This window comes from Python bivittatus, unplaced genomic scaffold, assembly GCF_059951505.1.
Source record: "Python bivittatus isolate LINGU-HERP-01145 unplaced genomic scaffold, Pbiv_v1 ctg000320_np1212, whole genome shotgun sequence".
Lineage (NCBI taxonomy): Eukaryota > Metazoa > Chordata > Lepidosauria > Squamata > Pythonidae > Python > Python bivittatus.
Genome location: NW_028277052.1, coordinates 563,550 through 585,715, shown reverse-complemented (window position 1 = coordinate 585,715; position 22,166 = coordinate 563,550). Strand labels below are relative to the sequence as shown.

The window sequence follows — 22,166 nt, the reverse complement described above, 5'->3', positions numbered from 1 at the left end:
TGAAGCAGGCGGCCTTTAGTCGCTTCGTGCACACATCACAGCGGGAAGCCGGGACGCGGACCCGCGAGCCGCCCCGCGCCGCCGGCGCCGCGGGGACAGCAGGCCCGGGCTGAGGGCTGCGACCAGAGCCTGCGCTGGGGCTCGGGAAAGGGCCCGAACGGAGCCGCCTCCGCAAGAAGAGGGGCTCGATCGGTTCTCCAGCAGGCTCCGTCCGTCCCGCCTCTGGGTCAGGCCCGCCCAGGGACGGAGCCAGAAGGCCGAGTTCCCCTCCCACCAAGTCACACTTCTCCACGACTGTCCGCGATGGCATTTATGCTCAACCTGACGCCCTCTTCCCATAAAATCCCAGCCCGACGGTTCACGGCTCCACAGAAGCGCCGCTTGTGCCGCGCGACTGAACGGATCAGGACCAGAGGACTCCTCCAGCTTCTAGGTGCCCCTCTTTGTCTTCACCAGCAGGTCCCGCTGCAAGCTTGCATCGAGAGCTGCGGCCGATTTGCTCGGCGGAAGGTCTGTGATGAGGGTGAGTTTGTTGAAAACGCCACGGCCAAAATAATCCGCAACCACCGAGAAGCTGTCATTGGAGTATTTCAACTGTCAGAGACAAAAAGAAGAGGGCGTTTGGCAGGGGACGAGCAGCAGCCGACCCGAGCCTGTCCGCAAGCGCCAGGGCCCGACCAGAGACCCAGCTAGGCTTCAGTCCCCACCTGGTGTTGGAACTGGTCGTGCAGGTCTCGCTTCTGCTCTTGGGCACGGATCATGTCCATTACTTTGCGGTTTTCAGGGAGGCACGTGGGGCACTCTGACCCACTCTCCGAGTAGCTCTCGAAGCAGTGCTGATGGAAGGAGTGGCCGCACAGGAAGTGCACCGAGGGCAGCTCCAGGGCGCTGGTGCAGATGCTGCACTTCGTCTTCTGGAATATTTTGGGACTATAGAAAAGAAGCAGTCAAGGTTGGGGCACCCCGCGGCAGCTATCACCCCGTTCTGCTACGACCCCAGCCTTCACTTGGTCCCTAATCCTAGGATGCGGGTACTCCCTGCCCCAGAGTTCAGCGGCTGGAAGTTAGAAGCAGCAGCCGTCCAAGGAAGCACTGAAATTTCCGCTCAGCTCTTGTTGCGAGAGAGCCCACCGCCTTTCCCAAGGAGTCAAGCACTTCCATTGCCATCCCGCATCACGGGGCACAACAGGACAATGGACAGAACCCAGGAAGGTTGCACTCAGAAGGTTCTGCTGACCCTGGGACAGATCCAGCAGCAGGTTTTACAGCTACCTTGTTTTCAGCTCTTCAATCTCTTGGCGAATCCGCTTGGTCTCCTCCCGGTATTTCTGGATCTTTTGTTCATCCTGTTCTATCTGGCAACTCTGTCTCTGCAGCTTGCTGACGAGATAATCCTTAATGACTGACAGGGTGGCCGTGGAATTGTGAGCCAGGGTTTGTACAACTAGAAAATGAGGCAGCCATCAGGACAGGAAAGAATGGGGGAGTTGCAATCCTTTATCAGCTATACTGCTTCTCTGAGCACAATCCCAATATTGATCTGAGCCAAGATGGGCAGTGGGTGTGGGGGTTCCTGCCAGACTACAGCTCAGCCATTTCAGCAACCTGTTCCGCAACCCATACACAAATACAATGTGCTGTTCCTGTGTAGTCAAAATCATCGTAGAAGTAGCAGGAATAGCATGAACTGGACCCCCAAAATGTGGCAACAGCTGGATCAGCCAGATGCCTTTCCAGCTTATCATTGCCTCAACTCTGTATACTTTCCAGAGGCATCTTAATGTGTGTGTGTGCGCGCGCGTGTGCGTGTGTGTGGAAGGAGGGGGAGTCAGGACCCAAAGCAGTCCCATTTTTCAGGGGAGAGGAGTGTTGTTTATGAAATGGATGCCTTAAATTACTAAAAGTTTAATGTGCCCCTTTTTCAATCTTAACACCCTCCCAAGCCCTGAAAAATGGACAAACCTGAGCAAAATATTTTCCCTCCCCCATTCAGAGGCCAGCAAATGAGGGGCAGAGAGGCAGGAATTTTGCACCTCTCTCTCTTGACTGTGTACTCAATATGGACGAGGAAATTGAGCAGGGATTGCCATAGAGTTGTGAGAGTCCTCCAAGGTCAACCTTTGGTAACTTTTTCAGTAGGGTTAATTGCTCAGATACTTTCCACCCCATATCCAAACAGTAATGGCCGCTTTAAAATCGGTCTGCGTTGTGAACCCTTAATGTGTGCAGATTAGAAAACACCTCCCCACCCCCACCTTCAGCGAAAGCAGCTTTTTCCACTCTGGCTGAGGATTTGAGGACTGCAGTGATTCCCCTGCAAAGCGCCCAGGCTGGGCAAGACAGCGCTACATCACCCCTGGTCCTGGTGCGAGTTTCCTTCCAGAAAGGAAGATGCTGGGCCTTAAATGACCACTGTTGGTGCCACTACCTCATCCCAAAGGCAGAGTCTTGGCCTCACCCAGCAAAGGTGGCATGAGATTTTTGGTCTCAATGCGTGTGAGCACAGCTGCAATGTACTCTTTGCAATCCTCCTCCTTGTGGGCAAAGTAGCCGAGAGCTTGTTCCCAAAGGCAGGCCTCTTGGTCCCCATACAGCTCGCAAACCTCAACCACCTTCCTGTACTGCCCATTCTGCATGTGGTAATGCATGATCTGCTGAAAACTGGGAACACGAGAGAAACAAGGCAGGCAGATGAGCATCAGTGAAGAGCCTGAGGGGTCACCAACCAGGCCAGTTTGAAACTTGGCTAGCCTTCCCCGCTTCCCTTCACCAGATGGCTCATCTGCACTCACAGTTTGTGCTGCTCATAGAGGTAAAGGATCCCATCCTTGAAGTTGTGCATCTGGCACAAGACCAGTGCCTTATCAAAGACGTCTTGGAACCTCCCACTCTTCAGCAAGAGAATGGTTTCATTGTGCAGCTTCTCTTTGACCTGGGAAGATCCGAGAGGACATCAAAATCCAGGAATTCTTTGCTGCCAGATGGACTCCAGGGCCTTCCTTCCCTCCCTACCACATACACTGGGCAGCATCCCAGGATGTACCTGTGGATCCTGTTCATGGGCCCAGTTCTGGAGACGGAGTTCCAGCAGGGTGTCATATACACCCTGCTTAGAGTCTGGCTGGACCTCAGACATGTGCTCTAAGAAGGCCTTCAGCTCCCGGGGGTTGTTAGCGAAGATGGGGATGAACTCATCCGGATTTGCCTGCATCATGAAACAGTTGGGAGGGGGAACAGAAGGGGTTGAGAGCCAGATAGCTGCCAGTTTATCTCAAACTTCGTCTAAGCCCTCTAGCAGAGCCGTCTGCCTCCCAGAATGCCAGAAACTTTCCCCACATGGAGGATCTTCTGGACATCCTGGGAACCATGGGAAGCATTGCAATAAAACCAGAGGAAGGAGAAGGGAATTGCTTCAGTGGACAACAGCACAAGGAAGATTCTGGGATTTTCACAAGAAGACTGAGGTTCTTATGCCCTGCCTGCTCCTCCCCACTTGTCCAACATTCTTACCTTCTCACAGGCTATACTGCCAATTAGCACCACTGAGCCCTGGATTTGGTTTCATGTTATTTTAAAGCATTTTGTTACATTGGGCTATAGACACTTCAGCCCCCTCCCCTCATGCAACTGGTATTTGTGCCTAAGATCCCACACCAGGCTGCCGCTTCTCCCTCCCCCAGGCCTCAGCAAATACCCTTTGCTCTGCCAGCATGCCAGGACCCTCGTGGTCTTTCACTGGTCGATAGTCTGTGCACAGGATCTTCAACAGCTCAGTGGTTTCATTGGGGACGTGATGCATGAGGATCTTGCCATACCTCTTCATGTTACTCTCAGCCTGCTCAAAGGGCAGCTTGCCGATATAACGCAGGGCCTCCTGGTAGTTCTGCAAAACCGAGGAAGCAGGCCCTGAGAAAGGTCCAGGCTGAGCCCATTTCAGAAAAGGCTTACATTCACATCTCCCTCTTTCTCAGCATCTAGGAGGCCCCCAAAAAGCATCCTTGGCAGCTGGAGAAGTCCACAGGCAGCCAGGCAGGCCTCACCTTAATATCCTCTAGTTGGATCTTGAGGTACCATTCATGGTGCTTGTGCTTCTCAGCCAGGTACACAGCATGTGAGTAACAGCCTGCCTGGCGAAGCACCTTGATAGCTGTCTCCACATCAAAGTGCACCTCGCTCTCGCTGGTCTAGAGGCAGGACAGAGAGAGCGGAGTCAACCCTGGAAGGTCCAGATGAGCCATTTGAGCCTCAGAGGAAGCTTTCCAGGCTCCCTGATGCCCAAGGGCTTGGGACAAAACACACTGCAAAAAGGGATTGCTGTGGCCTCTCATCTTCAAAGCTAGACCCAGAAAGAGCCAACCTGAAAGAAATGGGGAACTCTACTTCTGTCATCCCATCAGCTGAAGGGAGGACAGAATGGGTTGTTTCTTCCCTTACAAAGACATGTTTTCTAAAGTTTCTCAACTCCAGAATTGAACTGACATCCCCACTGGAGTGGCTTAAGGAGGCTGCATCTCATTTCACAAGATTTTCTATATCTGCGCTAGAAAACCTCTAGCACAACTGGCAACTCAAGCAGAGAAGAGAGATTAAAAATTTCAGAAGACTATATGTAAAGAACATCAGCACAACCACTATACTTGAAAATGAGAAGCATAAACCATCCTGTCAGAAGAGATCCTCATGAAAGCCAGGGAGTTCAGTCTACAGGAGCAATTCACAGAGGCGGAGCCCTTGGCGTCCAGAAGAAAAAGCACCAAAGGTGCCGTTTGCCCCCTTCACCTTGATGAACTCCTCCAGCTTGGAGATGTCCTTCAGCTTGGTATAGCAATTCAGCAGCAGGGTGGTGTGGTCTGCATTGGCCAATGATTGCAAGTGCAGCATCTGCAAGTATGCAGTCAGGTTGTGTATCCGCTGAGCATCCAAGAACTTACGGATCACGTAAGATGGCTCGAGCTTCCCAATAGTGCTAAGAAGAGAAGAGAGAACAAGTCCCAGTTGCTGAAGCCAAATAAGGCGTGTGTGTAGCTTTCTGCTATGAAGTAGGTCACAAACAAGTGAGCAGCCACAACCACTGGTGCCACTGCAGTGGGAGGAAGCAGGTCTCAGATGCAAAGGCCAGGTTGGGGAGGAGAGGGAGGGAAATGAAGCAGGCATTAATAGGAAGTTTCATCCGTCCAAATTCTTTCATGAGGACACCCTGCTAAAGATACTCCCATGCTGACTTGATGCATACCGTAGGTCTCCAAACTCCTGTTATTTGCTTACATGCTAGGCAGTCATTCCATTTATTTGACAGAGCAAAAATAAACTCTCATTTGCCAGGACCCAGCCAGCTTTCATCCTAATCTATCTCAGGACTTTGCTGCTCACTGGAAGCTTATCAATTTGCAGTCCCCAGTGAAATTTGCCATCTCATGAACCTTCCGCTTAACATGGAAGCAAGAGAAGCCTGCCAGAAATCGCAAGCTAGGTTGGACGTTAACCCAGCTTTGGGAACCCAGAAAAGAAGTCTCACCATTATGCAAGCCCCATGGGAGAGGGAGACCAAATCTATTCCCAGTTCTTTAATACTACCTACCGGAGATATTGCTGAATAGCACCATCATGGTTGCCCTTGTTGTACAGATGATCTCCGTACTGGCGAAAGATCTCAGACAACCCATCGCTGTCCAGGTGATGACTCTTAGCCAGGTTAATGGCCATTTCAAAGAGGTTCTTCTTGAAGAGCATCTGTTGAAAGGAAACTGTGGTTGAAGAAAGGTTCTGAGCAGAGGTTCTAGCACAAAGCTGCTCTCTCCAGAGGTTTGCAAGAAGCAGAAAGGACATTTAGACTACCCAGTCCATCCCCCTCCTCAGAGCCTTGTACAGATGTTGGTGTGGGAAGAGTCTCTGCAACAGGCAAACCTTAAAGCAAGCTCCCCAAGGACAAGAGCAGGGCATGTGCTGCCCGACAGCCTTTCTATCTCTGCCCCAGTGAGCTCCAGAAAAAGTAGGTGGGATATCTTGCCTCCAGTTTGGTCTGTGTATCCTTCTCCTGCAGCACATGGAGCTTCCCATCCCTCGTTAATACATAGAGGCATCCCCACTCTGCCAGGACATCCACCACATCGTCAAACATGGAGCTGTAGGCAATGAACTTGTTGCCCAAGTCATAAATATTCAGGATTTGCTTGTCAGAGTTTTGCGGATCTCCCCCAGCAAACTCAGATCTGAAGCAGAGAGGAGGAAGAGTGAAAGACAACCCTTCCATTACATTTAAGCCTTTCAGCCAGAAACATCCTTAACATGCAGAGGCTGTGAGCTCGGTTTTGTGCCCCGGATAAAGGAAGAGTTCACACCAGCTCTAGCTGCAGCCTCAGCTATAGACCACTATCCTGCACACTTCCAAAAAGTAACAACAACAAGGGGCTGCACTCTTTGAAAAAGGGACTGATGTGTTCACCAGATACAGAGAGCAGGCTGCTCTATGCTTCTTTCTAAGTGTAGATACAACCATCAGGTAATTCCACAAACTACGATAGTTTAAATCATCTTGCTGCAAGCTATGAGTTCTTCCCAACTCAGTCACGTTTTTTTTAGCATCTAGTGACAATTATATTCTCAATTGTTAGTTCACAATCCCAGTCACAACTCTCAGAAAATAAGAGTTCCAACAGTATCTGGAAGGCAAAGCTGAAATTGTTCTGCTCCATCTGGAGAAATATAGGCCAAGAACATTTCTTAGGAATACAGGTTAGAACCACTGTTAAGGATGTTTCTGAATACAGGGGCGTTTTGTCTAAATTTCATAGCTCATCAAAAAAGAAAAAGCACATCAGGAAAAGCCCCGTCCCAGCAACCAAATGAATTTGAAATGTCTTACTTTGGAGATGCTTTCCAGTCCTTGGACACTATGACCAGATAGCCCCGATACCAGTGGACAATCAACTTCTGACCCTCAAAGGCAAAGCAAGGCCCACGCTCATCTGGCTGGTACAGATATACACATTCATCTCCTGCCACTATAAACTGGAGGTCCTGAGAGGGATCACTGAGCGTGGAGCAGCGCAGTCCACAGCCACGCATGTCCAGTTCAAGCAGAGGACAGTCCTTCACTGAAAGCGTGTAACACTGCAAAGACAAAGGGAAGGAGAAGGGCAGCAGTGAGGACAGAAATCCGACAGTTGGGTGGGGAATGGATCAAACCCCTGAGTTCTGTGATATCTGCACTGCCCCATGGACCAACAGCCTACCTGAATTTTCTCGGTGGTAGCCACAAACAGATGAGTTGTTTTGCTTGACTGGCGAAACACAAGGCCAGTAACTGGGTGGCCTCCTTCCTGCAGAACCTGAGTTTTACTGTGCCGATCCCTTGTGATGTCCCCCTTTGTAAGCACAACACTCCCATCCACAAAGCCTACAGGAAAGGTTTCCACAAGCACACGCTTTACAAAATAAGACGGAGACATCAAAAACTTTCCCCAGTTCTTCATCTAAGCTGAACAGAGCAACTTCAGTTGTAACCTGCTTCGAGTATAAAAGGGCTTTATAAACAGAATACATATAAAGGGGTTTTAAATAAACAGAATATGAAGCAGGCTGCCTCCCCAAGCATTACTCTTCCCACTTCACTTGCCTGTTAATGTTTGGAATACACGATAGCAACTCTGTTTCTAGTTACCAATAGCCATGAAGTTGAGATTTTCGTGGACGGTGAGGCAGGACACAAGTGTGAGCTTGTTGCCTGGTATTGCAGGGAAAATCCTGGTGCACTGAGGCGTCCCACCATCGCGCTTCTCTAAATTCCAGACTTTGACCTACAAATTATCCCAAGGAGATTATTAGGGGAACCATCACACCTCCAATACATGTACATTTGGAATAGAGAGCTATACATGAGGCATCTTGGCTTCTACATTTTGCATTTATAACATCTGCTCTTAACTGTATCTTTGTTGTTTTACATTGATTTGTATTGTTATTGTATCTGGAGACAGAATAGCAGATCTTGCTTCTGTGGAAGTCGGGGCCTACAGTTATTTCAGAGATGGAACATGCACACGCCAAGTCAACAAGTTGAAGATGTTAAAGTAAACAGGGGAGTGACTTCAGTAGATAAAAGAAGTCTACCGACTAACCCTGAGATGAGATCATAAATTAGGTAACTAGGAAGTGCACCTGCAGACGCCCGGGTCAAACATCCGCGCGCAGAAGGCCCCGCTGCCCCGGCAGGCTCTGGGCTTGGCGGCCCCCGCCCCGGCCCCCCGTCGCGCTCACCAGCGGATTGATTCCCTCCTCCTCCTCCCCCACCGAGACCAGGATGCTGTGCTGCTTCAGCTGGAAGAGGTGCGTCACCCTCAGCTTGTAAGCCTGGAAGCTGCTCAGTTCCAGGGAGCGGGGCAGGAACCATATCTGCCCTTCCCAATGTGGCTGCGGTTAAGGGGCCTTCACGGAAGAGCGCGCAGCCGGCGCGGACCGGCCCCCGGCCTCCGCCCCCCTCCCCCTCCCCCTCCCCTGCAGCGCCCCCGCGCGACGCAGCCACGGAAGGATATCCCCGAAGACAAGGCTGCCCCTGCCCGAGTCGCAGACCACGACGCCCGGAGGCAGCAGCACAGGGCTCCCGCCGGGGTCGGTCAGCAGCTCCCGGTCGAAGAAAGCGAAGCGCCGCCACTGCAGGTAGGCAGCCATCTTGGCGGGCGGGCGGGTGGGCGGGGCTCCGCGGCGGTCAGGTGACGGATGGCCGCTTCCGCAGGCCTGACGCCCCGCCGCGGGGGCTCTTGGGGCCTGGAGTTCGCCGCGGCCACGCCCCCGACGCTTCGGCGGGGGCGGCCGCCGGCGAGGCACGCCCCCGGACGCCGGCGACGTGGACCAATGGCGGTGCGCGGCGGGCGGCAGCTCCAATGAGCGCCCGCCGCGTCCGCCCGGAGGCGCCGCCGCCGCGGAAGGAGCAGCTCCGGCCGAGCTAGGGAGACACGCCGGGACGGCAGCGGGCAGCGCAGCGCGCGAGACGCCTCTCGCTCCACGCCGCTCGCTCCACGCCGCCTCCCCTGGCGAGCGCCGCCCGCCCGCCCGTCCGTCCCCGCAGAAGAAGCCGCGCTCGGCAGGATGGCTCCCGCGCCCCGGCGGCCCTACCTGCCGCTCCTCGGCCGCCTCGTTCTCGCGGCGCTGGCTTGCCTGCCCCCGCCCTCCGGTGAGCGCCCCCGAGGCCCGGCGGCGGCCGTTGGCCCGGCTGGGGGGTGCCTGGGGCCTCTCGGTGGCCCGCCGGTGCCCGGGCCGCGCGGGGAGCTCGCTCCGCTCAGGGGCCGAGCCGGGTGGCCCAGGACGCGGGCGGGAGGGGCCCTGCGGCTGCCTGGCCCGGGCGGGGACGGTGCGACCCTTGGCCAAGGATGGGAGGGCGACGGCCGTTGTGCGAGACCTCGACTCGCGGCCCCTGTGACGAGCGCTTTGTGCCGCAGATTCCCTGGCCGTGATGTCAGTGGACATGGGGAGCGAGTCCATGAAGATCGCCATCGTCAAGCCCGGGGTGCCGATGGAAATCGTCCTGAACAGGTGAGCGGGCGCCCCCCCCCCGCGCGGTCACCCGCGGCCGTTCTGGAGGATCCCGCGTAATTTCTATCCCTCGCTTTAGGGAGTCTCGAAGGAAAACCCCAGTAGCCGTGACGCTGAAGGAGGACGAGCGCCTCTTTGGCGACAGCGCGGCGGGCATGGTAAGCCCCCGGATTCCGTCGGGCATCTCTTCTCTCAGGCGGTTCCGGCTACTTCTCGACAACTCTTGAGCTGCATGTGTGTTATTTCTGCCTGCCTCTGCTGTCCTTTTTCACGCGCTCTGCTCATCAGGCCGCTCAGCAGCTCGCAAGAATTCTTTGCCTTTTGGATCCATGCTGCAAAATGCTAACTCTGCTAGATCGGCTCAGTGTTTTGAAATTGCTCCATTTTAGGTTTATTGTGGGAAAAGGGGCTGCTGCTGCTGCTGCTGCTGCTGCTTAGCGTTACGTGTTGCGACACCTTTATTTTACAGGCCATCAAAAGTCCAAAGGTCGTCTTCCGGTATTTCCAGGATCTTCTGGGCAAGCGTTTTAATAACCCCCAAGTGGCACGGTACCAGTCCTGGTTCCCAGAGCATCAGCTGGAGAAAGATGCAAGGAGGGAGACGGTCATCTTCAGACTCTCGGAGTGAGTGTCCACAGGCAGCTGTCTCTGGTTGCTCAGACGCTGTGACCAGGTTGAGCCAGAGTCTTGCACCTCCTGGAAATGAGTTGTGTGTTTCGCTTTTTTTTTCTGGGCGTTGACCATGTCTGTCAAGTGCCTCTTGCAATAGCTGTTGTGCAGGATGGGTGTCTGCCTGCCATTATTCAAGGAGCAGGATTTGGCTCACGTGCACTTTAACGTGAGGGATCTCACAGTGAACTGCACATGACAGTTCAACACTGATAGGATCTAATCCTCTACAACACGTATTTCTACAATAATTTTTAGGGGGATTTGATTCTTCTTGTTCTTTGCAGAAAGTTGCAGTATTCTCCAGAAGAGATCCTGGGCATGGTCCTGAACTATTCTCGGGCACTGGCTGAGGACTTTGCAGGTTGGAATTTTTCTTCTGTGTACACTGAAGCACAAGAATTGACTTTACTTCTGGGGATGATGTGCAAGAAAAGCAGGGGAAGTGATTCTCCAGGTGTTGTTAAGTTTCTGTTTTGTTAACTGCTTTCAGCAATACTGAACAATGAGATTAACAGTGTAATTATTGGCGTCTAGGTTCCTTATTACTAGACTTTCTTCCCTGAGATGTTGGGAGATGGAAGCATGGAGTATTCTCAGGGTCAGCCACATCCCTTTGCAACGTTCATGCTGTTCCTAGAAATGTTAACAGCCCTTACATTGCTAATATTTTGGAAATCTCTTAAATTTTGGTTTTTCTGGAGGGTGTTTGGAGTGTGATGTCGCTCATAGTTTTAGGATACCATTTTAACTTTAACATAAGGTTTTGACAACAACCTGTCAAAGATGCTATAACCATTATATAGTTCTGTTTTGTTTTACTGTTGCTGACTTTATTTAAATTATTTTTAGTTATGTTATTGCTTTGTTAGCTGCCCGGTATGTTGTTGAAATGAGGTCAACGTTGTAAATAAGTCTCCTTTAGGAGTTATGTGTTGTTCGCAAGCGAAGTAAACGAGGAAAAGTTAAAGGCTACGAGTTAACTAATGGCTTTCTCTGCTCCTCTCAGAGCAACCAGTCAAAGATGCTGTGATCACTGTCCCTGCCTACTTCAACCAGGCAGAGAGGAGAGCCGTCCTGCACGCAGCAAAAATGGCTGATCTCAAGGTTCTGCAGCTCATCAATGATAACACTGCTGTGGCTTTGAACTATGGTGTGTTCCGGAGGAAAGACATCAATGCTACAGCCCAGGTGCTTTTGACCGGGGAAGGTGGTAGTTTGGGACAAACTGGATGGTGGACTATCTCGGCAGGATAATCTGTTTCCCAGTTTCAGTATCAAGCTCTCATTGATTTATTGATTGGTTACATGCCACCAAGTCAGCATCAACTCTTAGCAACCACATAAATAAATTTTCCTCACGGTGATCTGTTCCCAGCCTGGTCCTTCAGGTCTTCTAACGGTGCACCCATTGTCACTAACGGAGCCCATCCACCTGGCTGCTGGTTGTCTGCCTTTCTCAGCTCTGTCCTGCCTAAAAGGAAACATGGACAGACTGCTCCTTTTTGTAAACTGGAGGTCCGCAGCTTTCGTGATCCTGTAGAGTAGAAGTACCACGTGTAAGATGATAGCTCGTGGACAGAAGCATATAGTGCTTTCTGGGCACAGTCCCCACATCTTCAGCGATGGGCAAAGCAGTAGAGAAAAGATATTTGTCAGAACAAGCCAGGCCAGGCTGGATAGACAACAGTCTGAGTTTTGTATCTTTCCTAGAGGAAGCAGAATTGCAGCCGTGAGCGCTTCTTCCAGTGTCTTTGAACTGCCGTCTTTTTCTCTTTTCAGAACATCATGTTCTACGACATGGGGGCAGGTAGTACCGTGTGTACCATTGTGACCTACCAAACTCTGAAAACCAAGGACTCAGGGATCCAACCTCAGTTGCAAATCAGAGGCGTTGGGTAAGATCTCCAGTTTTATGGGAAGTCAGAAGAAAGGGGATGCACAAATGAGTTGGAAAGTTTGATGGAAGAGAACAGAGGCCGTGCTTCAGAGTGATGAGGGGGGGAGTCAGAGGGGATGGTTGGGCCTATTTACAAGTAGTTCATGCTGACATCCTTCTCCCCCTGACTGTTTTTGTTCAGCTTTGATCGTATGCTGGGGGGGCTGGGGATGGAGCTGCGCCTTCGTGACCATCTGGCTAAGCTCTTCAATGAGCAGCACCCACTCAAAGACGTCCGGCGTAATCTCCGTGCCATGGCCAAGCTGCTGAAGGAAGCCAATCGCGTGAAAACTGTGCTGAGTGCCAACCTGGACCATGTGGCCCAGGTAGGTGATGTCCAGAGCTCTTGTCTGTACCTGCACGGTGTAAGGATCCCTGAGATTGGTAGCCAGATAAAGGGGGCCAGGAGCGAGCAGTTGATGATGGCTTTAAGGAGGGAGGGGAGCAAGGGTCTCCCAGGCTGGTTCTTAGTCCAGAGGATTTGAAGTGAAACATATTGTGGGCTGCTCTCAGCATCTCCTCTTTTCCAGGTTGAAGGGTTATTAGATGACATCGATTTCAAGGCCAAGGTTTCCCGACAGGAGTTTGAGAATCTGTGCTCTGACTTGTTCGAGAGGGTGGCAGGACCCGTCCAACAGGCCCTTAGCAGCGCTGAGATGAGTCTGGTAGGTACAGCAGTGGTCGGAAACAGCCTTTCAGTGTTGTGGGGCTCCACCAATTATTAGCAGAGGAGCTGGGGTGGAATTACACAGCAGCCTGTCCTTGCCGTTTAGAAGATGTCATTTTGTATAATAACAGTATTAATTGTAATACGTTCATGTTTCTGAACTTGTATGGTGCTGTTAGAAACGCGTGATAGATAAAATTGCTGCTGCTGCCGCCTGCCAGCCCAGAATGGGATAACAAGGCTTAGCCTGAACTCCTGAAAGTGAGGCTCTGTCCCTTTCTCCCGTTCTTAGAATGAGATTGACCAAGTGATCCTCGTTGGTGGGGCTACTCGTGTGCCAAAGGTGCAAGAATTTCTACTAAAAGCAGTTGGCAAGTAAGGCCCCTTCCTTTGCCTCCTCCCAACTGCCTTCTCGGGTGGTTCAGCATAGACCGTCACCCCTCAAACAAGGCACCCTTCCTGGGCGGCCATACTAGATGCTTTCTCCTGGCAGTGTTGGCAGGGCTCCCGAGAGCCATCTGCTGCCTTGCTCAGAGATGAGACTCCTGGGGGGAGGCTGAGGCCAGCTGCTTCCTGCTGTATGAGGAGAGGGCACACTGGGGCTCTCTGCTGCGCCCACTGGGCCTTACCTCATCTGGAGGAGGGCTCAGCTAGCAATGCCAGCATTTGTCAAGGTGCACCCAAGCAAGAGGCTGTGACCTATATGAAAGTGGGGGGGGGCAACAGGTCCTTAGTTGCCTCCTGAGAAGCCACCCCGACTGGTGGAGCAGAAGGGTAGCTCTGTCTTCTGCCGCCCCAGGGAGGAGCTGGGGAAGAACATTAACGCAGATGAGGCTGCCGCGATGGGTGCCGTCTACCAGGCAGCTGCTCTGAGTAAAGCCTTCAAGGTGAAGCCTTTCATTGTCCGGGACGCAGCCATGTACCCAATCCAGGTAAGCTTTCTGGGAAGGACAGCCAAGGCTGAGGGGAAGCGAAAGCATCGGCCGAGGGCTGATCGACATCCAGAGCGGTGAAGAGGCCTTCTCCTCCCCTTTCCCTCCCACAGGTTGAGTTCACTCGCGAAGTCGAAGAGGAGGATAAGTCTAAGAGTTTGAAGCACAACCGGCGCATCCTCTTCCAGCGCATGGCTCCGTATCCTCAGCGCAAGGTCATCACCTTCAACCGGTACACAGATGACTTTGAATTCCAGGTCAACTATGCTGATGTGGGTTTCCTGAGTGAGAGCGACTTACGGTGAGGGCATTTCTGGGCCAGCTGTTAAAGTCTGTCCGCTTTTGCCTGTGCGGCTCCTAGGGCAATGCACGGGGACCTGCTCTTTTGAAGGGAGGGATGTGGGGTGAAATACAAAAGCCTCGACCTCATTCGATTCCAGAGCTGAAGCCTCTGTGTGGGTTTGGCATGGTGCGTCCCCGCAGCTCCTTTCGGAACTGGTGGGTGGACAGCTAAGGAGAAGATCTTTGCCCGTGTTGCACAGGGGGTCGGGATCTCCGATGCAGAATGAGGAGGGTGGGAGGAGCAGCCTCGTTGCTCATCTGTCTCCATCTTGCTGCAGAGTTTTTGGGTCCCTGAATCTCACAAAGGTGAAGCTGCATGGTGTGGGCGAGAGCTTCAAGAAACACCTGGATTATGAGTCAAAGGGCATTAAGGCTCATTTCAATATGGATGAGAGTGGCGTGCTGAGTCTTGATCGTGTAAGTCAAGGAGGGCCCTTAATCTTGGGGGAGGGCTGCAGAGTAGGTCACGCTACATTGCAGTGTAAGGGACATTGGATTTTTATGTATTTTCCACTGTGATGTACCTTTGTGAAAGTTTTCGCTATGGTTTTCATGTGTTTGTTTTTTCAAAATGGTGGAAAACTCTTCTGTCAATGTTCAGCAGTCATGATCGGTGGGGGTTTCAAAGGCCAGGGGCCATGGGTTGCCCACCCGGCACAAGTCCTGCTGCTGAGCCTTGCAGCTCCAGCCTGCATTACAGCTACCGGTGTGTTTTTCTGTAATCTTCCAGGTGGAATCTGTGTTTGAGGCAGTGGTAGAGGACAAACCAGAAGAGGAATCCACACTCACCAGTAAGTCCTTCATTTTAGGGGCTTCGCATGTTATTGGGACAGAGGGACAGCAAAAATTCTGCCCCACTTGCCCCTTGGCTCCAGCCAAGACTTGGCCTTGTCTGAAGCCATTCTGAGGCTTGATTCTTCTTTGGGGCAGAACTTGGGAACACAATTTCCAGCCTGTTTGGAGGAGGCAGTCCTGGGCCAGAAGCACTTGAGAATGCGACTGAGACTGTTCACGTGAGTAAGGGCTGGAGCCCAATGCAGGCCAGAGTAGAGTTAGTATCAACATGGGGGGTGGGGATTCAGCATACCCTTGATTTTGTATGGGATTGTAAGAGGCACATGTGGATCTAAGAGGGCATCAGCCTTGACTGGCCATGGTTGTTCTGTGGGCTCTGGTTGGGCTTCCTGGGTCTCTCCAGAGTCCTACTGACTTGGCTGAGTCATCTGCCTTTGCAGAAGGGTTATCGTGGTCCTTTGTTGTTTTTCACCCCTTGCTGTCCAGGAGGAAGAGGAGGGTCAAGCAGAAGTGGGTAGAGAAGATCAGAAGGACCACGCTGGGCCTGCTACTGAGGAGAGCAATGAGCAGCCGCTCTCAGCTCAGGAGAAACCTGCTGGAGAAGTTTCTGCCACTAAGGACCAGCAGGAGGAGGGTGGAGAAAAGGGAAGCCCCAAGGTGAAGGGCACCTTTTTCTCTGGCCGGGTGGAATACTTTCTTGGGGTGAAGGAGCATCATCCTCCAAGTGGAGGAGAACTTTCCATGTGATGACCACAGAGATCTGAAGAGCTGGTATCTCCCCTCCATGGGGCCCATGTTTGGTCAATGGGCTTGTTCTAATGCTTGTCTCACCTTTGTTTTCTACTGTGGTTGATAGTGATCTGCACTGGCTCTCAGCCTGCAGACACTCCCGTAGCCTGACTGGCCCCCCAGTGACCCCCCCAGTTAGGGACTGTATGATCCAGCGAAGCAGGGTTGGTCGGAGTGACTCACTGTGGTAACGTAATCTCAGTACTGGATCTCACCTGCTCCAGAGGCACGATAAAACCTCATCTACCTAGCCTGCAGATGAGAGAGCATAATCTTTGACAAAAGAAAAAGGGTTGTTCCAGCTAGCAGCTGAAAAACAGCCTTTCCTTGCCTTGCAATTGTTCCATCCAGGAAGCCACAGAGAAACCAGAGATGGGAAAGGGGGAGGAGCCTGCGAAAAGTCCTGAGAGCAATGGGAAAGCAGCAGCAGAGCAGCTGGAGGAGGAGAAGAAAGCCAAGAGGCAGAGGCTAGTGGAGGAGATCGCTGTGGAGCTTGATGTGCATGATGTGCTGGAGCTGTTGCCCGAGGAGCTGCAAAGCTCCAGCCAGAAGTAGGTGTGGTCGGTCTCCTTTGGGGAGCAGTATGCTGGCACCACAGAGAGACGCTCTCCTCCTTGCCCTTTGGGGAAACTGGCAGTCTGGCACTTTGTCCTTCTAATCTTTTCCAACGACAGGTTGCAAGATTTGACGGAAAGGGACCTGGAGAAGCAGGAGAGGGAAAAATCCGCCAACAGCCTCGAGGCCTTCATTTTTGAGACCCAGGTAAGAGCGCAAGATAAACTTCTCTTAAAGGAAGCTTGCTAGATCGGAACAGCCTGGCCTCAGCCAAACCTAGCCTGGGAGTTGACTTGCCTGTCCTCTTCAGCGGTGAAGAAGCACCCAGTCAGAAGAAGACAAAGAACGCATATTCTCCCAGGTGTCATCAGAGACTCTTCTTCAGAAAAATGACTTCTTGTGTTTTACAGGACAAGCTCTATCAGGAGGAGTACCAGTTTGTTTCATCTGAAGAAGAAAGGGAGGAAATATCTAGGAAACTGAGTGAAGCTTCCAGCTGGATGGAAGATGAGGGTTACATAGCCCCTACAAAGGTTAGCTAAGTACATTTGAAAAACGACAACTTGGTGGCTCTGTTAGGCTACATCAAGCAAGACACAGACAACATGTGGACCTGCAGATGTTGGATTGCAGTTCCCAACATCCCTCACCACTGGCCATGTTGGCAAGGGCAGATTAAAATGGGGGTTCATAGCCACCAGGGTGGGTGTGTTTTGTGTGGCCTTTTCTTGTCGGAGGAGCTCTGACAACCTTTGTGGGGGAGAGAGAGACTGCGTTGCACCACCACTGGGCTGGTTAATCAGAGCAGCAGAGCACTGTGACAGGCAACGGAGCTTGCCCAGCACCTGACCCATTAATTGTGGGTCCCATTAACTGCCGGGTCCGGTTCTGCATGGATCCCTCTGCTTGTCCGGGCTGCCCCTGCAGCTCCTGTTCTGAGCTCCTACCGCATCAGAAACCTTTAAAGAGTGGGATCTGTGCTGTGTCACATTTCCTCTCCGTTGCCGTTTCCAGGAACTGAAGGAGAGGCTTTCTGAGCTGAGGAAGTTGTGCCGGAGCCTCTTCTTCCGGGTGGAGGAGAGACGGAAGTGGCCAGAGCGCCTTGCTGCCCTGGAAAGCCTGCTGAATCACTCCAGTATCTTCCTCAGGTGGGAAGGACACGGGGGGCAGGGCCTCAGACTTCCCTCCTTGAGAGAATCATCAGCTCGTCGGCTTCTACAGAGTTGTAGTCGGCATATAAATATCTTTTGGCTTTTTAGTCCTTCCACAGCGTTTTATGAATTGTGTAAGATGTGGTATCATTGGTTCTGTGGGCATCAGCCAAAAGGGATTTCTCAGGGAGACTTCACACTGTGGGGCCAAATATCGTTGAGTTAAACTGAAGTGCAGTTCCACTTGCAAAAATGCCTCTTGCTACCTGATCCCTGATTTTTCAAGCAGTGGTTGTGCCTCATTTCACGCTGTTGGTGCACTTTCAGTCCAGCGTAATCGCTTGAAGTATGCTCTCCTCTCCCTACCAGGAAGTGAAAATTCTTCCATGCCCGCCAGCCTTCTGGGCACCAGCTGTCCTCTTGGGAAGGAGGGGCACCTTGAGCACATGTGCCAAAGCCACCAGTCTAGCTGAGGTGCTGTGGAGGTCTGAGCTTTTGCTGCAGGCAAGTTGGGAATGAGCGTGTCTCGTGCTCTTTTTCAGGGGAGCGCAGATGATCCCGGAGGCCGATCAGATATTCACAGAGATAGAGCTGAGCACTTTGGGGAAAGCCATAAACGAGACAGAGGTAAGCACGGGCACAGGAGGTGCCGAAAATGTTGGGGATCCAAACCTGCAGGCGGGGGGACACCTCTCATCTCCTAGGCACCTTTGGGGCACCTTTGGTGAGCCCACAGACAGGAGAGGGGGACAACCACTGGCTATGCAGCAGCAGTCTGTCTTGGATTCGGGAGCTGCACTCAGTCACTTTGATGAAAAACGCAGCCTTCTGCTCCTGGATGTGTCAGTGCTCATCCTCCCTTCAAGTTTCTTTTTTGATGAGAAGTCAGTTACCTAGGGCGGCCCTGCTCTATGGGAGGAGAAAGAATCTCCATTCAGCTTGGCCAGAATTTGTGGGCAGTCAGCATCCTCGGATGGTCCCACTGAGTTCCAGGACCATCAGCTTTTGTCACACTTTCTATTATTTTATGAAATGTTCAAAAGAGAGCTGTAATATCCCTCAGGAGGGGCCTTGTCAGGCTCCCCAGCAGTGATATTCCCAGTGTAGGGAAGGGGCTTACTCAGAAGACTACCAGCCCTCACTGCCCCTGATGTTTTTCCTAGCTGTGGAAGAAGGAGACCCTGGCCGAGCAGAGCAAGCTGCCCCCCACTGCCAAGCCCATCCTGCTTTCCAAAGACATTGAGATGAAAATCGCAGGCTTGGATCGGGAGGTGCAGTATCTCCTGAATAAGGCCAAGTTCACCAAGCCCAAGAAGAGAGAGAACGCCACGAAAACACAAGCAAACAGGAACACCACTGGATCTCCAGAGAATGGCAAGACCATTCCTCCCAAGGAGGACAATCGGGAAGGTAAGCGGGTCTTCTGGCAGCCACGGGCCCAGGTCCCTTGCTACCAGATTCCTGGATTAGAGCCAGAGCAGCCCTTGAAAGCCCTCTGGGTGCCTCTGCTGGGCTGCCTGCAGGGTGAACGCTAACCTGAGAAGGAAAAAGATGAGGGAGTGGTTGAAGGCAGGAAGGTTTCTCCCCTCCGTGACTGTGGATACTGTGTTTTTCCTGCCTGGAGCAGATCAGCCGGAAGATGCCAGCCCAGTCAAAGAACCACCTGCAGAGGAAGAAATGCCACTTGATAATGAATTGGACCCAGATGGAGGTAAGGAAACCCCAACAGAGGAGAGCTGGAATTGGACATGTGATGAGGGACCATTTTCCTTGGTCCCTTCCATTATACTGGAGTCCAGGCATCTCTTTGCTAGAGGTAGTAGGCTCCCGGATTCATCCAGGGCCGCGAATGCCACAGCGCAGCTGCCCTTGAAACATGGCTGGCGGTGGACTCCTTGTGCAGCGCCAGAGGCCAGGTTCTCAGACAGTCTGGCTTACCTGAGCTGAGCTCCTACCGTACCCTGCTCATCCGTTGCTCCTACTTGGCTCTTCCTGCCATCAACAAAGAACACCTGCTTGCCTAAAGCTGAAAGGAAACTGCAGGAGGAGCCAAAGGAGGGAGGTTAGCCATGCTCCAGCTGCTTATTCGTTCATGGGAGGCCAGGGTTTTCAAGGTATTTGGCCTTATCTTTAATCAGAAAGCGTTCAGACAAATATATGAACAAAAGATACAGGTACAGGTAGTCCTTGGTATGATGTAATTGGGACCAGAATTTCTGTCGCTAAGCAATGCAGTCGTAAAGCACATCATCTGACCGCATCAATTAGTGATGGCAATCCCAGCAGTCCCTGTTGCCGTTGTTAACTGAATCCCACCAGTTAGGCGAGGACCCACCCCGATCCAAGCCATTCCCGGCTTGGTCCCTCCCATCCCCAAGCCTCGGTAAGATAAGGGACTGCCTCCTCTTCAACTGCCCCTACCTACCTATCTCCCCTCCCCAGTCACTGCCCTTTCGGCTGCCCACCTACGTGCTGCCGCCCACTGCCCAGCCCTGGTCGCGCCCATTGCACAGCATACCACTATTGTACCAGCCAGGGCCGGGGTTTCTCTTGCCTGACCCTCTGTTTTCATGAAAGAAGTCCGGCATACGAAAAAAGGACCTGGCTAGAAGGGTCCTTCACTTCAGTCACTGAACGAATAGACGTTAAGCAAGGACTACAGATAGCTGACCAACTACTCGTTCAGTGACTGTTTGAAGTTGCGACGGCTCTGAATGAGTGGTACTTATGTCCTCAAATTCTGGATGTTGCACCACCCCCACAGTCACGTGATCACTGTTTGCGACCTTCCCCACCAGCTTCCCACAAGCAAAGTCAATGAGGAAGCTGGCAGGGAAGGTCACAAGTTCGGTAAGTTCCTCTGGCCTCCCTGCACTCACAACAACCCATGTCCTCCTCCTCCTCGCCTTCCTGTGCTCGTGTGGTGCCACACCCTGCTCCCCCTGGTGATTATGATGGCAACTGGGACTGCCGGGATTGTCGTCGCTAAGTGATGCGGTCACGTGATATTGCGCTTTACGGCTGCATCGCTTAGCAACAGCAATCCTGGTCCTAACTGCCGTCATAACCCAAGGACTACCTGTATCATTTCCAACATAGAATAATAGCAAGTTGAAATTCCGCACGGATGATGGAAAAGTAACGGTAGTTGAATGTATTTTGTGCAAAGCTGCCTAAGTGGGCTGGGGCTTTCCACTAGCACCCAGCCGGGAGCTGCTGAGCCCAGTCCAAAGGGGGCACTCAGAACCCCGAGCGAGTCCCACAATTGGCCAGAGACCACGTGGTGGTGGGGACTGTCCTGCCGTTAGACAAATGGGAGCAGCCACCTCAAAAGGCAAAGCAGGATGTTTCTGAAAATGCTTCCTGGTCCTTGCACCTGACTTAACTTACCTGTTGAATGATCCTTCCTGTGGTCATTTTTATCTTTACTATAGGCCCGCAAACAGATAAGAATCCAGAACCAAAAGAAGAGACCAGAACTACTGATGAATTATAACACTTCCTCAATTCCCTGTGTGCATCATCAACATCTATTTATTTACAGTTAATTTTGCTGTTTTTATGATGGACATGGTTAGCGGAACATGGCACAAACTGATGACAAAATGCAATAGAATTGTATTTTTTCCCCTTTTTGTTTGAGGATTTCGTTGTTGCTGATTTGGAAATGTTGTGCTGTATCAACTCCTTTCTTTAAGGATGACTTTCAGCTCTTTGGAAATGTTTGCGGGGTCTGTCCCAGCTTTTTCCGTGGGATTGGCATTTTTCTGTGGTGGACTACAGCTACCTGGAGTGCTCTGGGACACAGTGCAGCGCATCTGCCCCAGGCTCTGCTCTCAGTGCAGAGAGCAGGGCCTGCAGCCACTCTCCTTGGCAGTGGAAAACCTGAACCCTCTGAACGTGATGCGTGGATTAAGCCTGCCTGAGGGGCTCCTGCGTCATCTGACTGTCAGGCTGCTGCTATCACTGTGCCACAAAGTCAGACGAAGCATAAATGGGTAGGCGATAACAGGCCGAAAGAAGCCCTAAACACTCCCCGCTTTATCGTATGAGGACCTAATATAAAACAAAAAGGCCCTCAGTGCCCGGGTCTAGAATCGGGCCTGGCCGCTGATGACCCCTATCCTCATCCCCGCTTTCTGTCCACCGTTAATGCTCTGGCCAGGTTTCGCCCTTCTCTGTGCGGTTTAAGGGCCTCCGGGCAACCACGCTGCTGCTGCTCCGCCTGGCCAAAGCGAGGGAAGCAGCAGCCCTTCTCCAGCGGAGGGCAGAGGGCGGGCTGCTGCTGCTGCTGCTCCTCGCTCCTGAGGTTTGCGCGTCCGACTCCTGGAGCCCCTCAGCCGCCCTGCGCACCGTCCTTGACCTTAGCCGGGTCTCCTGTTTTGCTCGCGTGGGGGGGAGGGCAGGAAGCCACCTGTAGGGTTTGCTGTCCCCGGGCACGCGCGCCGCTTGTCGTCCGTCGCAGCGGATGAGGAACGGAGGGGGTCATCCTTCGCCGTACGCCAAGACGTCCCGAAGCTTCGGTTTCCAGCAGCGCGGCCTCGCCGGCCTGAACGCCGCCGCCCCGTCGTCCTCGGCCCCGGGAGTCCGCCTCGCGGGACAGGACGGGATATTCATTCGGCGTTCGGCGCCGCTGGACTACATCGGCCTGGAAACGCGCACGTTGAGTTTCTCTAAGCCTGTAACTGAGGAATTTCTTCCTGTTCAGAAGTAATAGAGTAAACCGCAAGTTCTACAGCGTGTACGTGTGAAAGTCGATTGTATAGTGGCAGCGTGCTGCACGTCGCGAGCCCGTTACG

The 22,166-nt window shown here is 52.5% G+C and overlaps 2 protein-coding genes across 2 annotated transcripts; one reads left to right on the top strand and one right to left on the bottom strand.

Annotated features, from left to right (window-relative positions):
- Positions 1-8,697, bottom strand: VPS11 (VPS11 core subunit of CORVET and HOPS complexes). The gene is made up of 16 exons (XM_088138846.1): positions 8,532-8,697; positions 8,257-8,405; positions 7,661-7,796; positions 7,233-7,396; positions 6,863-7,110; positions 6,008-6,209; positions 5,579-5,730; positions 4,780-4,966; positions 4,041-4,184; positions 3,695-3,883; positions 3,044-3,205; positions 2,793-2,932; positions 2,459-2,661; positions 1,273-1,444; positions 708-930; positions 1-594 (listed from the first exon to the last, which is right to left on the bottom strand). Exons 1-16 carry the CDS (start codon positions 8,665-8,667, stop codon positions 430-432), a joined length of 2,772 nt encoding a protein of 923 aa, XP_087994972.1. The 5' UTR covers positions 8,668-8,697; the 3' UTR covers positions 1-429.
- A 174-nt stretch (positions 8,698-8,871) lies between these two features.
- Positions 8,872-22,102, top strand: HYOU1 (hypoxia up-regulated 1). Its single transcript, XM_088138843.1, has 24 exons — positions 8,872-9,169; positions 9,435-9,528; positions 9,608-9,686; positions 9,998-10,152; positions 10,485-10,561; positions 11,207-11,388; positions 11,980-12,095; positions 12,279-12,462; positions 12,667-12,801; positions 13,096-13,178; positions 13,603-13,735; positions 13,849-14,036; positions 14,356-14,494; positions 14,808-14,868; positions 15,008-15,090; positions 15,359-15,529; positions 16,013-16,212; positions 16,336-16,423; positions 16,627-16,749; positions 17,231-17,364; positions 17,910-17,994; positions 18,531-18,777; positions 18,995-19,078; positions 20,802-22,102. Exons 1-24 carry the CDS (start codon positions 9,085-9,087, stop codon positions 20,861-20,863), a joined length of 2,988 nt encoding a protein of 995 aa, XP_087994969.1. The 5' UTR covers positions 8,872-9,084; the 3' UTR covers positions 20,864-22,102.
- The last annotated feature ends 64 nt before the right edge of the window (positions 22,103-22,166 follow it).

Bases quoted from the DNA above. Each gene is read 5' to 3' on its own strand.
- VPS11 (XM_088138846.1), bottom strand. From the start codon at position 8,667: ATGGCTGCCTACCTGCAGTGGCGGCGCTTCGCTTTCTTCGACCGGGAG. The intron at 5,731-6,007 runs GCAAGATATCCC...TCCTTTCAACAG, and splicing joins ATACACAGACCAAACTGGAG to ATGCTCTTCAAGAAGAACCT. The intron at 3,206-3,694 runs GTATTTGCTGAG...TTCATGATGCAG, and splicing joins GCATGCTGGCAGAGCAAAGG to GCAAATCCGGATGAGTTCAT.
- HYOU1 (XM_088138843.1), top strand. From the start codon at position 9,085: ATGGCTCCCGCGCCCCGGCGGCCCTACCTGCCGCTCCTCGGCCGCCTC. The intron at 9,529-9,607 runs GTGAGCGGGCGC...CCCTCGCTTTAG, and splicing joins ATGGAAATCGTCCTGAACAG to GGAGTCTCGAAGGAAAACCC. The intron at 14,037-14,355 runs GTGAGGGCATTT...ATCTTGCTGCAG, and splicing joins CTGAGTGAGAGCGACTTACG to AGTTTTTGGGTCCCTGAATC.